At 42.5% G+C, this 15836-nt stretch overlaps 1 protein-coding gene across 1 annotated transcript in view; it reads right to left on the bottom strand.

Moving 5' to 3' along the window:
* Positions 1-14236, bottom strand: part of ABHD3 (abhydrolase domain containing 3, phospholipase) — a 44725-nt gene extending 30489 nt beyond the window's left edge. The window contains exons 1-3 of the mRNA XM_047793888.1: positions 13940-14236; positions 13289-13452; positions 11556-11738 (exon numbers count right to left, since the gene is read on the bottom strand). Of these exons, the coding sequence (XP_047649844.1) occupies positions 11556-11738; positions 13289-13452; positions 13940-14101 (509 nt within the window). The 5' untranslated portion in view covers positions 14102-14236. The remainder of the gene's footprint in view (positions 1-11555; positions 11739-13288; positions 13453-13939) is intronic.
* Positions 14237-15836: the final 1600 nt, after the last annotated feature.

Below are 15836 nucleotides of genomic sequence, written 5' to 3' on the forward strand. Positions count from 1 at the left end.
ATAAGCCTAGGGTTCAGAATGCCAGGTTAAGAAAAGATGACAAGGAAGTTCGGCTTGCAGAAATGTCATGGTAGATCCTGTTGGGCCAACCCTTCCATAGAGTAATAACTAAAAACTCTTGATGAATTATAAAGGCAATGGAGAACAACCAAAGCAGGCAGAAATGAAATGGGAGCTGAAAACTTGGAAGAAAAGATGGCATTGGATGAGTTTCTTGTTTTTACAGCTTTTAGCCTGAAGGGAGGCACCAGGTGGTATTACTCAGTAATAGATAAAGGTCAAACAGAAATGTTCAGTCTCATGGGCTTAAAAAACAGAAACCAGAGTTTGTTGCAACTACAAGGGTTAGAAAATGAGAGGGGGATTCTCAGAAAAGAGATAGAGAGGCGAAGTGCTAAATTCTGGTTAAAAAAACTGAGTCCAAAGCTCTGGCTGAGCCTTCTGTGTGGCAGACTCCAAGCAGTCCAACTAAGGATGGAAAACTGAACAGAGATTCCAGCAGCTGTCTACAATAGAGGAGACAGAGTTTGAAGTATGAGTTTAGCCAAATGTGCTGCCTGATAAAACAAACAAAAGTCAAAAATCAGTCTTTAGAAAATATATAGAAACTCTCTAGGAAAAGAGAACAGAATCCAGAATCTCTATAATGGATCATTCAAACTGTCCAAAACAAAATCCAAAATTACTAGACCACGAAGAAACAGGAAAACATGATCCATACTCAAGAGGTGAGATAACTGATGTAACTGATCCTGAGATGGTCCACATGTTAGAATTAATAGGTAAAGATTTAAAGTAGCTATGGAGTTCCTGTTGTGGTGCAGTGGAAACGAATCCAACTAGGAACCATGAGGTTGTGGGTTCAATTCCTGGCCTCAGTCAGTGGGTTAAGAATCCGGCGTTGCCATGAGCTGTGGTGTAGGTCACAGATGTGGCTCAGATCTGGTGTTGCTGTGGCTGTGGCGTAGATTGGCGGCTATAGCTCTGATTAGACCCCTAGCCTGGGAACCTCCATATGCTGTGGGTGAGGCCCTAAAAGGACAAAAGACAAATAAATAAAGTAGTTATTATAATTATATTTAGGGACAGAGAAGAAAATAAGCTTGCAATGAATTAAAAAAAGATGAAATATCAGCAGAGAAATAAAACCTATCAAAAATGGAAAATCGGGGAGTTTCCGTCGTGTCTCAGTGGTTAACGAATCCGACTAGGAACCATGAAGTTGCGGGTTCGATCCCTGGCCTTGCTCAGTGGGTTAACAATCCAGCATTGCCGTGAGCTGTGGTGTGGGTCGCAGATGCAGCTCGGATCCCATGTTGCTGTGGCTCTGGCATATGCTGGCAGCTACAGCTCTGATTCGACCCCTAGCCTGGGAACCTCCATATGCTGTGGGAGTGGCCCAAGAAATGGCAATAAAAGACCAAAAAAAAAAAAAAAGAAAAAAAAAGAAATTGCCACGGCTGTGTTCCAATAAAAAAAAAAAAAGGAAAATCTAGGAGTTCCTGTCATGGCTCAGTGGTTAACAAATCCAACTAGGAACCATGAGGTTATGGGTTCGATCCCTGGCCTTGCTCAGTGGGTTAAGGATCCAGTGTTGCCATGAGCTGTGGTGTGGGTCGCAGATGCAGCTCGGATCCCATGTTGCTGTGGCCCTGGTGTAGGCTGGCGGCTACAGCTCCAATTAGACCCCTAGCCTGGGAAGCTCCATATGCCGTGGGAGCAGCCCTAGAAATGGCAAAAAGACAGGAAAAAAAAAAAAGGAAAATCTAGATAAAATATGAAATATCTGAAATAAAACATTCACTGGATTTATAAATTGCAGTTCTAATCTCAAGATGAGAGAGAAAAAGATTTAGAAAAATGAACAGAACTTCAGTGATTTGGAGGATGTTATCAAAAGATAAAATACACATGTAATTTTGGTCCTAGAAAGAGAGAAGAGAAAACAGGGCAGAAGAATATGTGAAGAAACAATGGCCAAAATTTTTCCAAATTTGATAAAAAGCCACAGCTCAGACTCAAAAAGAGAAAGAAAAGTGATAGTGGATTAAGGAAACAAACAAAACCAGAAAACAAATACTAAAATGGTAAACTTTATATCGACCATATCAATAATTATATAAAATGTAATTGGACTAAAAACTCCAATTAAAAGGCAGAAATTATCAGACTGAATAAAAAAGCCAAGATCCAAACATATGGTATCTATAAGCAATACATTTTAAATATAAATACATAGATAGTTTGAAAGTTAAAGAAGTTGAAGTATAAGAAACATAAGAAGGCCAGAGTGGCTACAGTATTATCACATAGATATCACAAGGAGAAATAAAGGACATTTCACAATGGTGTAAGAGTTTATTCAGGCAGAGCTTCCGTGCCTGCTGCTTGCATCTCTCACAAGCGTCTTATCTTAATAAATCTATTTCTTGCTACAAAAAAAAAAGAGTTCATTCATACAAAGACTAAAGATCATAAATGTACTTATGACTAATAACAGAAGTTCCGAATACATGATGCAAAAATCGACAGAATTAAATAGAGCAATAGAATCTACAATCATAGTTGATTTTAACATCCTTTTATCAATGAGAAAAAAATTAGTAGGTACAAAGTGTATGAATGACACTCTATAACACTATGTCCAACAGCATAATACACGTTCTCTTAAAAAAATGATACCACCTAAAAAAAAAAGATACTACCTGAACATTTCCAGTCTCACTGAGGTTATAAAGGCATTAAGACAGATAAAAATAATGCATATACCTTTTTTTAGAATGTGAAGCATCAGAAATCAAACACATAATTACCAAGGATATATTACTGACTGTATTACATACCCAACTCCTGATTATCACGTGGCAATGGAGAATAGTGAAAAATAATTCATAATTCAAGAACCTCATTCTTCTGTTTCAACTCTTTGCCTATAAAATCTATTCCCTGAGTAGGAAACATGACTTGTTTTCTTGTTATGTCTTGAATTTCCCGGATAAAACTGAGTACTATGATATTACAGGTCTAGATTATCTTGATAGGCAACATTCATGGGATGTGAGGGTCTAGCTGTTCCCAAGTTAAGAGCCTGAGATATCCAAGGGTATAAAAAAGTAGTAAAGGAGACTATTCAAAAGTGACCAACATTTCAAAGAAACCTAACAAAAATCATACATTTTTTCTGCAGCAAGATTGTACAGTTGAATCATAACCCTGTTACACATTAACTGTCTAGTTCTGGTGAAACTACTAATACTGTAGTTCTGGTTTTGGTTGGTAAAATAGGGATAACAATTATATATATATTTTTCTTTCTTTCCTTTTTTTTTTTTTTTGTCTTTTCAGGGCCACACCTGCGACATATGGGGGTTCCCAGGCTAGGAGTTGAATTGGAGCTGTAGCTGCTGGCCTATGCCACAGCCACAGCAACGCAGGATCCGAGCCACATCTGTGACCTACACCACAGCTCACGATGATGCTGGATCCTTAACCCACTGAGTGAGGCCAGTGATCGAATCTGCATCCTCAGGGATAACTAGTCAGATTCGTTTCCGCTGAGCCACGATGGAAACTCTGATAATAATATATTATGGAATTGGGCACATATGAAATAAGATAACCTGTGTATTGCATCTAGTGTGGGGCCTATCATGTGGCACTCACCCAACAAAACTAACTTTAATTTCAGTGCACCAAAATGGTAATAATAATCATTTCTTGCTGATCATAAGCTTTATGAATTAAAAAAACCCCAAGTTAATATTTAATTAAATGCAGTTTTTTTTTAGGCATAATATTTCAAAACCAGTGGCCACAAGGGGAAAAAAGTTATCTCTAATGTGAGGAAGCTGAAAACCTTATTACATAACTAGCATAAAGAGTTCTCTTTCAGAGATCTCTTAGAACATTTTGTTGGAATCTTTTATTTTCCCAGTAGCTCTCCCATTTTCCATAATATTTACTCAGTTGCTTTCTTTCTTTTTTCTTTTTTGGCTACCCCGCAGTACATGGAGTTCCTGGGCCAGGGCTCAGATCTGAGCACAGTTGCAACCTATGCCACAGCTGTGAAAATACCAGATCCTTAACCCACTGTGCAGGGCTAGGGATTGAACGTGTGTCCTGTCAGTGCAGAGACACCGCCGCTGATCCCATTGTACAGTAGGAATTGCTCAGTTGCTTTCCAATGTTCTCACATTCTATCTTCCTCATTTGAATTCTAACTGGGTCAACGTTCGTCATATCTATTATATCATGCATACATTACGCATAGGATCATATTAATGCTGTCTTTATAACCCTATGAAGTATAGGTATCTTTACAGATGAAAAAAGTGAGGCACAGAATGACTAAATAATTTGTCCATGGATCATAAGTGGTATGTGACAGAGCTGAGATCTGAATCCAGGCAGATCTGACTCACTGATCCACCTAACCAGCTCACTATGCTGCCCCATGCTATCTAAGCTAGGAACATTAAAGTCTCTTTTTCCAAAGAAGATTGACGCTCTGGGCACAGAGTGCCCCTCACGTGCATGCCAGCAATGATAAAAGGAGCTTTATCTCTGAAAGTTTGTTAATTGAGGTATCATTTTCTAGAAGCATATCTTATAGCTAGTTCCCTAGAGAATAAGATCACTGGTCAGTATCCATTATAATTTTTTCCCAGAAATACCATTAAATAAACTAAGTTCTTCATTCAGTGCTTTCTAATATTTAGCATTATTTCATCTAGCTAGTCTCATGAGTAATCTGTTAACTAACTCTTTCTCAAAACTTTAAAAATCAAATTATTATGATAATGACAAAAATTCTTTTAGATAAAAACATTCTTGTATTAATTTAAAATAACTTCATATCTAAGATACTGCTTTTAGGAGTTCCTGTCGTGGCTCAATGGTAACAAACCTGACCAGTATCCATGAGGACTTGGGTTCGATCCTGGGCCTCGCTCAGTGGTTAAGGATCTGGCATTGCTGTGAGCTATGGTGTAAGTCGCAGATGTGGCTGGGATCTGGTGTTGCTGCAGCTGTGGTGTAGGCCAGCAGCTACAGCTCCAATTCAACCCCTAGCCTGGGAACTTCCATATGCCTTGAGTGTGGCCCCAAAAAGACCAAAAAAAAAAAAAAAAGATACTGCTTTTAGACTGGGGAGTAGTCAAAATTTGTCCTTTTGTTTCGCTGCCTGATTTTCCTTAGTTCAGCTTCCTCTTCCTTCCTCCCTCAGGAAGAGTCTGTAGATGACCCACCAGTGCACTCCCACTGCTTCAGGAAAAGCTAAATGTCACCTAATGCTTAGTTTCCACTGGTGCTGCTTCCCCTAAATAAATAAAATAAATAAAAAGCACAGGACCAAACTTCAAACTGGAAAGTGATGGAACATCTATTAAAAAATTTTTTTTTTCTTTTTAGGGCCTTACCTGCGGCACATGGAAGTTCCCAGGCTATGGATCAAGTCGGAGCTGCAGCTGCTGGCCTACACCACAGCCATACTAGATCCAAGCCTCATCTGCAACCTACACCACAGCTTGCGGCAATGCAGGTTCCTTAACTCACAGAGAGAGGTCAGTGATTGAACCTACATACTCATGGATACTAGTCTGGTTTTTAACTAGTCATTGTTCTTAGCTACAATGGGGTCTCCGTGGAACATTTAAAATTAGTCAAATGTTAACCACTTTAAAAATCCTCTCCCACTTCAAATCTCAGAGAGGTAAATGATGGACAATAGCATCCTGGCTACCAAGAGGCAGGCTCTGCAGTGAAGGACAGATTTTGATCCTGTCAAACCACATCAGAGAATCAGTGCTTTCTGTTAAGTATTTAAAAAAATGTGGCAAGAAGGACATTTCTTGAAACATAAGCCTACAATCTTGACAAATTCCTTAGTTGACCCCTTTGCCCTCTTTTGCTATTTCTCTTTCTCTGTCCAAAGAAATGTGTGACCCACTCCTGCTCTCGCCTCCTGAGATCATCTTTGCCTGCAGCAGCTGGGTGTCCTTCCGCATTACTCTACTGAATCTTCTCAAATTGTGCTTTATCCATCCTCGGCCTCCTTGCCCTTTTGTCTGCACCTGACACTGCTGACCTATTTCTTCCATCTATGAAATGTCTCTCTGGCTTTCTGATATTCCAGGATCCTGGCACTTGCAACATTCTGACCAGTCAGTGCTAGAGGTTGCCACTTATCTCCCATTATCCACCATCTCCTTCTTCCTCAGTAACAGAAGTGCCCAATGCAATTGGGCACATGGCGGCTCAAAATAAAGACTTCATTTTCGAGCCTCCCTTCTACATAAAGAGGAGCAGCCCCATGTGACAAAAGCAAAACTGGTGTGCACAACGGCTGGAAATCATCCAAGGAAGATGGTGCGTTCTCTAGTCTCCTTTTTTCTCCTTCTTGGGTGTTGGAATGCAGATGTAATAGCTGGAGCTGAGGCAGCCGTGGGTTATGAAGCACCATGATAAAACTTAGTTTCCTGACCCTATAGAGCCCTGGTCTGACTTCTTGGATTTTCACATGAGAGAGAAATAAACTTGTGTCTTGCTTGAGTCATTGTTATTTTGAGTTTTCCATCACTTGCTGTCAATCCTAGTCCTCTCTAGTGCATTTCTTCCCTATTACTGAATGTCACTTCCACTAGACTGTGCATATGCTCTTTGGGAATATAGGTTCTGATACTGTACTTTACAGTTCCAAAATACTTAATGACTGACCTAGATTCCAATGAGCTTATTAACACATAATTCTGTATGGGTCACTCTTTTTTTAATATTAGTTGGAGGTGGAATAAAATAGCAGATAAAATCTCTTAATAAAAAAGGTCAGAGGAGGCCTCACTCAGTGGGTTAAGGATTCAGCAGCACCAAGATGCAGATGGATCTGGTGTTGCCAGTGGCTGTGGTGTAGGCCCCAGGTACAGCTCTGAATCAACCCCTGGCTTAGAAACTTCCATATGTCACAGGTACAGTGGAAAAAGAAAAAAATATATATATGCCAATAAATAAAAGAGGTCAGAGTAAAATATGGTTTAAGAAGTTCTCAGAGTTACTGTTTTTCTTCCTGACTTTAGATGAAGTGCTAGAACTTAATTCAGAGAATGGAAAAAAGATTTAAGAAAACAGGATTTATCCTGGCATACAAAATGATATCTATCAGGCTATGTTACTGAATAGAATTTTTTTTTCTTTTTTGGCCATCCTGAGGTATATGGAGCTCCTATGCCAGGGATCAGATCTGAGCCACAGCTGTGACCTAAGCCACAGCTGTGGCAATGCCGGATCCTTAACCCACTGTACTGGGCTGGGGATTGAACCTTCATCCCAGCACTCCCAAGATGCCACTGATCTTTCCTTGCCACAGCAAGAACTCCCCGAATAGAATTAGAATTTTTAAGAAAGAAAACTTGGGAGTTCCCATTGTGGCTCAGCGGTACCAAACCCTACTTCTATCCATAAGGATGTGAGTTCGATCCCTGGCTTTGCTCAGTGGGTTAAGGATCTGGCGTTGCAGTGAGCTGCAGGTGTAGGCTGCAGACGCGGCTTAGATCCTATGTTGCTATGACTGTGGTGTAGGCCGGCAGCTGTAGCTCTGATTCAAGCCCTAGTCTGGGGAACTTCCATATGCCGCAGGTGCAACTCCAGAAAAAAAAAGGCAAAAAAAAAATCTTGAAGAAATAGGTGAGGTTTCTAACCACTTTTCAATCACATGGGTCCAGCTTATTAGAGGGAATGACTTTTTCTCCAGGCCTCTGGTTTCTGTGAGTGCTTCTCTCTAAATGTACTCCTGGCCGTTCCTACTTCTTCACGTGCTCTCCAGGAGATGAAGGACTTGGCTGATTGATACAATTTGGGAGAATAACTGGGGTTGTCTGGCTCAGCAATTCTCTTCTCCTCTCAGGGCTAAGTTTTTTCAGGGCATACACAGTGCACTCTGCCAGTGAGGATGGACTACATGCTGGCAGGCCAAGTCCTTCCCGTTCAGTTCTATTGACCTTTGACTTTTCAGCCTTTGCTCACAATTACCTTAAATGAACCTCAGCTTAGTTTCCTTTCACTATTAATTTTGAATGAGTGGACTTTTAACAGAAAAGTCGTGTGTCTTTGTTAGTTTTCAGGTACAGGGAAAAAAGATTCACTTAACAGTAACAACAGGAAACCCTTAGGTTTCATTTGACAATATGCCAGGAGTTAGGTTCTCTCTAATGTCTACATCTTAACTCACCAGTAGAGCATCACTGCTTCCCTGGTGACCTGACAGAATTCATGAACCTCCCAACATACTCAACCTTTACATAAGGTAGGAAACTTGGGCCTGAGTCAAGTGCACCCTCACGATATTGGGCTGTTCACATTGTCTATGAAACTAATGTCTAAGAGACATTACAATAATATCAAAGCATTCTTGCAAGGAAGCTAGATGTTTGTATTTCCTACATGGTAGGTTTGCTCATACTTGCTCTTTAAATTATAAAAAATGTCCTACTTTGCTCAGGGAATAGAAGGTCTAGGAAGGAAGACAGAAACCTTTCTAAATACCCACTTTGTTCAGGGCATGAAACCAAACACTTTACACATTCTAATTCATTTAAACTCTGTAGTAAGCAAGAAGCTATGATTGGGGAAGTTAAAAGTTAGTTGCACAAGGTCACTCAGTAAGTGCTGGCTCCAACATCAGAACCCAGACCTGGCTCTGAAGCCCATGCACACCCCTGTTCCCCATATTACATAACCTCCTGCAAGCCCTGTTACCTACTAGATCCAATGCAACAGTATCAGTGACATGGATCTGTTTTGCAACCTAAGGACTCAACCCAGTCTTGTGCCAAAGTCCCAGGGCATTTTTTATTGGCTGTCGGTGGTAGATTGCAAACACATTTAATAGCCTTACTTCCTATCAAGAGATGACGTCCGTATCCCTACCCTTTGACTCAGGGCTGACCACATGACTTTTGTTTTGACTATAACGTTGCAGAAGCAACATTGTGAAAGTCCTCAGCCTGGGCCTGAAGAAGTTCTTGCAGCTGTAACTTTTGGACTCTTGGAACCCTCTGCCAACAAGTGCACCTGAGATAAGCCTGATGGTAGATGAGAGACCATGTGGAGCTGAGATGAGTCACCCCTGCTGATGGCTCCCAGGCATGGCATTGTCCTGGCTGTGGACCACAAATGCACAAATGATCCCAGCCAAGACCAGAAGAGCCACCCAGCTGAGCTCAGCCCAAATTGCTGACCCACAGAATTGTGAGCAGAGTGCTGGTTGATTTTAGCTAATAAGTTTGGGGATAATTTGTTATACAACAATAGCTAACCCTCTCCAACCCGGATTCAAAGATTTCTTGCAGTTAAAACCAAATGGGAGTTCCCTTCGTGGCTCAGCAGTTAGTGAACCCGACTAGCATCCATGAGGATGCGGGTTTGATCCCTGGCCTCGCTTGGTGGGTTAAGGATCTGGTATTGCCATGAGTTGTGGTGTAGGTTGCAGATGCAGCTTGGATCCAGATTTGCTATGGCTGCGGCACAGACCAGCAGTTATAGTTCCGATTGGACCCCTAGCCTGGGAACCTCCATATGCTGCAGGTGCGGCCCCCCAAAAACCAAAAAAAAAAAAAAAAAACCCAAATGGGGATAAGCCCAAAGGCCATTGAGAAGTTTATTGACCACTGCTTATTCTACCTTCAAGTCCAGCGTCACTCAGCATTAGAGCTTCCTGCACCCAAATAATCTGGGTCTTCGAGCAGTGACCTAGTTCAGCCTTTCCCTCTCATGAGCCCCCTGTGGAAAGGACAATTTCTCACAAGTCTTTCCATCTTTTTACAGTACCCAGCACAAAGCCTTCCTTATACTGTACATTCTCTTTTTTTATTTATTTTTTTTATTTTCCCACTGTACAGCAAGGGGGTCAGGTTATCCTTACATGTATACATTACACTTACATTTTTCCCCCAACATTCTCAATACAATTTCTGAATTAAGAGAAGATATTTTAACCCTTAGGGAAGCCAGAACCTTCCAACCTTCCAGCACAGTGCAATGATAGCCATGGTAATAAACTCTGGCAGCTTTTACAAGTGATGGAAAAAAGACTTGCATACTGGTAACTCCAGGGTTTATGAGATACAGTCCTTGAGTTTCAACTACATTGTTTTTAAAAACACTTTCTAAGTCTTAGGACACAGTTCAGACCAAGTATAGAATCACCAATTTAAATATGTACAAAAGACTTTACGATCTGTACTTTTTGAGCATGACTAAGTTTTAGCAAAAAACTGGCATCAAGCCTCACATCTAACTGATGGGATAATGATGAATTCCTGCTATTTCTTGGTGCAAATTTAATTGGAACCATAATCCTGGAATACTCCAGCAAAGCTTCCAAGAGACTGTCACCTCTTGAACAAAATAGGCTTTATCTATAAAAAATCAGAGTCAACTTAGTAAAATTGAGTTAGTTCTTATGGTATTTTCTTCTTTATATCAAAACATTTTTATTAATATAAAGTCAACTTCAGTTTTTCACACAAACAAGTATTTCAAGCTTAAGAAAAGATACAACTCTATTTTAAATGCAACTCAGATTGATCCCACTACAATAATTACCATCAGCTAAAAAAGACTGAGGCACAAAGAAGCACAGTATCTTTCATAATGACTGTCTTTTAAATTTTAAAGCTGAAAGAGAAACTTAAAGTTGCAAAGTTGCTTGCGAAAATCAAATAGGATCTGGTGACCGAGCTGAATAATGGTTACTCAAAAACAGCTGTGCCATCATTAACCGGACACTAGCCATACACACCTGCAAACTCAGACAGAAAAAGCACAGATCACCTTTGGAAGAATAAGGGTGACCTACAAGTTGATTCTGAATATTTCTTTTTTTTTTTTTTTGGTCTTTTTTAGGGTCACACCCATGGCACATGGAAATTCTCAGACTAAGGGTTGAATCGGAGCTGCAGATGCTGGCCTATACAACAGTCACAGCAATGCAGGATCTGAGCCAAGTCTGTGACCTACACCACAGCTCACAGCAACACCCGATTCTTAATCCACTGAGTGAGGCCAGGGATCAAACCCGCAACCTCATGGTTTCTAGTCGGATTTGTTTCCGCTGCACCACGATGGGAACTCCCGAATATTTCTTACACTTGAGATCTGAGCAATGAGACAAGGTGAGTGGATACAGGGCTCAAATATGGAGGGTAACATGAGGGCCACTGTGTAGTCTCTCAGGGTTTGTAACTGCTATTCTCCACAGCAGTCGCTTCAGTGGGGCCTACTACATCTTAGACTTGGGTCCAATGTCAATTCCTAGGTGATTCTAATTTCATTCTTTCATTCAGGCAAAATCTGCTGAGTACCTAAGTGCTATTTCCTACGAAATGATTCAGTTATACATTTTCCTGAGAAAAGGACAGGAGGTAGAAGGGAAAAATAATAATGTAGGGAATTGCCTCATCCATGTGAGAAATAACAAGTGTTTCTGAAACAAACACATAGATATATTTAAGCTTCATTTAGAATGACTTAAGTGAAAAATAGAAGAAATCTTTCACTGGTACCTGTATCCCAACTCTTCACTAAGGTGGATCATATGAAGGATATATGATTCCTTGCTTGTTCCAGTGAGGCCGGGCAACAATAAGATAGTAGGTCTGGTGCTAGCATCCATATAACACTTACTGCTGTCATTATCAAACCAGTCCAGTGAAATCTGTCCTCCATCTGCAGTTTTAATAAGTTCACTAAAAGAAATAATTCAAAAGATATACTCATTAAGTGTCTCAAGTCATGTCTCAATATTAGTACATTATTAATACAATATAGGACATTATTTGGTCATCTCAAAATAATTTTTTTCCTTTTTTTTTTTTTTGGCCTGCACCTGAGGCATACAGAGGTTCCCAGACTAGGGGCCCAATAGGAGCTATAGCTACGGGCCTATACCACAGCCACAGCAACGAGGGATCTGAGCCGTGTCTGCAACCTGCACCACAGCTCACAGCAACAATGGATCCTCAACACACTGAGTGAGGCCAGGGATTGAACCCACAACTCATGGTTCCTAGTCTGATTTGTTTCCGCTGTGCCATGACGGGAATTCTGTCTGAAAATAATTTCTTCCAGCATTCACTAATACACACCTCACTTTCTTTCATCACAAGAAAATGTCATGAAACTAGTACCATAAAGCATTTCCAGCAACATCAGTAAAAGGTAGTACATAAAAATAAATTTCAAATTATTACAAGTATTCATTTTAATCATTTCCTCATTACTCTAAAACACCCAGCATTTAACCCCTATTTGACTGAGGTCACCCAAATAATTCAATAGGGAATTATGAATAAGTAAAATGCTGATATGATCACTGCTCTAGTTCTTTGACTCAATAATGCAGTCTCCTTACAGCATATGTTACAAAACTTGCTTCTTTAACATTTCAAAGTTACTTCTCACACAGTATCAATGAACTTGTCCCAAACAGTGCAAGTTTCGGGCAACAAAAGAAACTTCAGAAGGACTAAATGACTCAGGAAAATTAATAATCAGCACACTGGAGTTCCCATTGTGGCTCAGCAGAAACAAATCTAACATCCATGAGAATGTAGGTTCAATCCCTGGCCTCGCTCAGTGGGTTAAGGATCTGGCATTGCTGTGGTGTAGGTCGCAGACATGGCTCAGATCTGCTGTTGCTGTGGCTGAGGAATAGGCCAGCAGCTGTAGCCGGGATTTGACTCCTAGCCTGGGAACCTCCATATGCTGTGGGTGTCGCCCAAAATAGACAAAAATAATAATTATAATAGGCACCATTTAAATCTCCTGTTACTGATATATTCTGGGCCATATCTTTATCACCTCAAGGACACTGTCATCAAGAACCCGTTTGCTTATCAATATGAAGTCCTTTTACTGGGGTCCTCCAAATTAACTGGCATCCTTCTCACCCCCACCCACCCTCACCCTCAGCTCAAAGCTCATCCCCAGCTCAAAGCTCACCCCCATCTCACTCTCACCCTCTCTCATCAAAGGATGCAGGTCCTGAGGGACAGGTGCATGACAAATTGGAAAAGAGTAACCTCCAAACACTTCTCTCATCTTAGAAATAAACCACTTACATCAGAGCAACCTCCCCCAATAGTGAAAGGCAATATCTGAATACTTCCCTACAACTGTGTGCGGCAGACATAACTCCCATTTTCATTCCCCCTTTCTTTTCTGTATACTTACCAAGAACTGGGGGTATGCGAAAACCTGATTTTGAAGAAATGACCGAAAATGTAAATTTACGTACTTCCGGTACTGCACCAGGGGCTTGGAAGTGATGAAAGGTCTCAGCAGTGTCTGTCCTCGACTCTCCCAGCACCAGACCGTCGGGTAGTATGTTTCTGTTACCACAGGACAGTGGTCCTGAAGGAAGCGGCTAAAACTCTCACCCCCCGTCACCAGCTGGGGCTTCTGTGGGGAAAGCCAGTGTCAGTGAAGGGTCCGGAACAGAGTAAAGTTTCTGCCAACCGTAAACCAGAAACGAGCGCAGACTCGTCCCTCGCGCGCGATCCCTCCGATTACATATCCTTCTGGAAGCCCGAAGCAAATAATTCAAGCACAACGAACTTGAAAGTGGTTTATCAAGGCCCTCTAGGGAAGGCGAGAGTTGACATGCGGGAGTCATCCTCAAAAGTGCTGGAGCAGCTTAGCCGGGTGAGAGAACGGTGACAGGACCGTGCCGCCTGCGCGGAGGTCAGCAGGTCTGGCGCGCGCTCAAAAGACGCCCATCAGATGCCGAGGGTGAAAAGGGGAAAAACTCAGGAGCCGCAAGCTCGCTCCCCGGACCGCCACCGCCACTCGCCCCTGCCAGGGGCAGCCTCCAGCTTCGCCGATGCTGTCACTCCCGGCGAAGCCGCCCGCGGCCCTGCGCCTGGCCCCACGCCATCCCCTGGCTCACCTTCGCAATGCTGCTCAGGTAGTAGCAGGCGTAAGCGACGCTGAAGCCCAGGATCAGGGATAAGCCTACTCCCGAACCGAAGAAACCAACCCGGACTTGATGCTCCAGGTAGAGGGAAAGCTCCCGGGAGAGCATCCGTAGGTCCATGGCTAAGCGCTGCATGGCGCGGGGACCTCGGCGCGCCGGTCTTTCGGCGGTAGCCAGCCAGCCAGCCAGCGAGAGAATGAGCCAGAGCGGGCGCGGCGCCGTCAAGGACCCTAGACCAGAGCGTCTCCTGCCGGGCAGAGCGCGGCTTCCGCCAACGGGCGTGGCCCCGCGGCCCCTGGAGGCGTAGCCCGGCCCGCCGGACGCCGCCGGCTCCGCCCCGGCTTGCCCCGGGCCGCCCCTACCGCCAGCCACTCTGGAACCTTAAAGACTCGCGGTTCCGAGCCCGGCTACCGCGAGGCGTAAGGGGGTCTCTCCATCAGATTTCAAGCAGCCTTAGTGAACCCCTAAAGTCGGGAGAGAGCGGGTGCTACTTCGGAGAAGGAGATGGGCCCGGCAGCTTGCGTTCAGGGCGGGCACCTGTCCCGGTGACCTTGAACAGTTCCGCAAGGCGAAGCGGCTGGGTTAATCCTTATAGTAAACTAGCAGGTTTAGGGTGCCCAGGAAGTGTACTTGGTAGTTAAAGATTTGAGGAGTTAATGTCAAAGGTATGTTAGGAGGATGTACTACTAAGTGAAAAACCCCGACATCCCCCAGGAAGTTGTGTTGCCCTCGAGGACTATCAAAAGAGAAAAACGAGTCTATAAACATTCAACAGTGAGGACATTCATACTTGGCTTTGAATCTCTCTGAATCATTTAAGTAGTTGAGTATGACTTAAATGAGAAGTGGTTCCCCAAAATAAATGAGATCAAGAATAGAAACTGGGATTCAAAATTTTCGTGGTTCATTAATGCTTTGAATTTATGGACATAATGGAAATTCAGTTACCTAATGTAGGGACAAGAAACCTAGGCTTATTTATGGCAACCATGACTAAAGCCAGGAGATACTCACAGGCATCTAAAAGGATTAGAAGATTTAACAGGAGTTCCCGCCATGGCGCAGTGGTTAACGAATCTGACTAGGAACCATGAGGTTGCGGGTTCGGTCCCTGCCCTTGCTCAGTGGGTTAACGATCCGGCGTTGCCATGAGCTGTGGTGTAGGTTGCAGACGCGGCTCGGATCCCGAGTTGCTGTGGCTCTGGCGTAGGCCGGTGGCTGCAGCTCCGATTCGACCCCTAGCCTGGGAACCTCCATATGCCGAGGGAGCAGCCCAAGAAATAGCATAAAAAAAAAAAAAGATTTAACAATCTCTTATGAGTTACTCCCACCAAAAGGTACCAAGGGTGGCAAGGCTCAAATAAGCAAAAGGAAAAAGGCAAGAGCCTTAAAGACCATGCCGAATTTCACAGGATTGTAAATTAATGATATAAATTAGTGACAGGGAAATGGAATGGGCCAGAGTGAGCAATTTATTTTATTTGGCCATAGCCATATGGTTTCCAGTATCCAGAATAATTATTTTCACTGAGTCTGTTTTTTTTTTTTTAATCTGTAATTTCTGCTTTAGAGTTGTTAAGATGACTAAATGAAATAATGTATGCTAGCCTCCCCTTGAATGTAAGTATCTTTCACTGGCTTTTATACTTGAGTAAACCCAGAAACTCAAATGGCATTTGGTGGTTGCCATCCTTGACAATTTACATGCAGAATTCTTTGCAATGCCAGCACCTGCTTTCTGTCCTGGCCACAGAGATGCATGTGTATTTCTTTTTTATTTTTTCTTTTGAGGGCTGCTCCTGCAGCATATGGAAGTTCCCAGTCTAGAGGTTGAATTGAAGCTGCATCTGTGACCTATACCACACCACAA

This window comes from Phacochoerus africanus, chromosome 8 (genome assembly GCF_016906955.1).
Source record: "Phacochoerus africanus isolate WHEZ1 chromosome 8, ROS_Pafr_v1, whole genome shotgun sequence".
In the NCBI taxonomy this organism is placed as follows: Eukaryota; Metazoa; Chordata; class Mammalia; order Artiodactyla; family Suidae; genus Phacochoerus; species Phacochoerus africanus.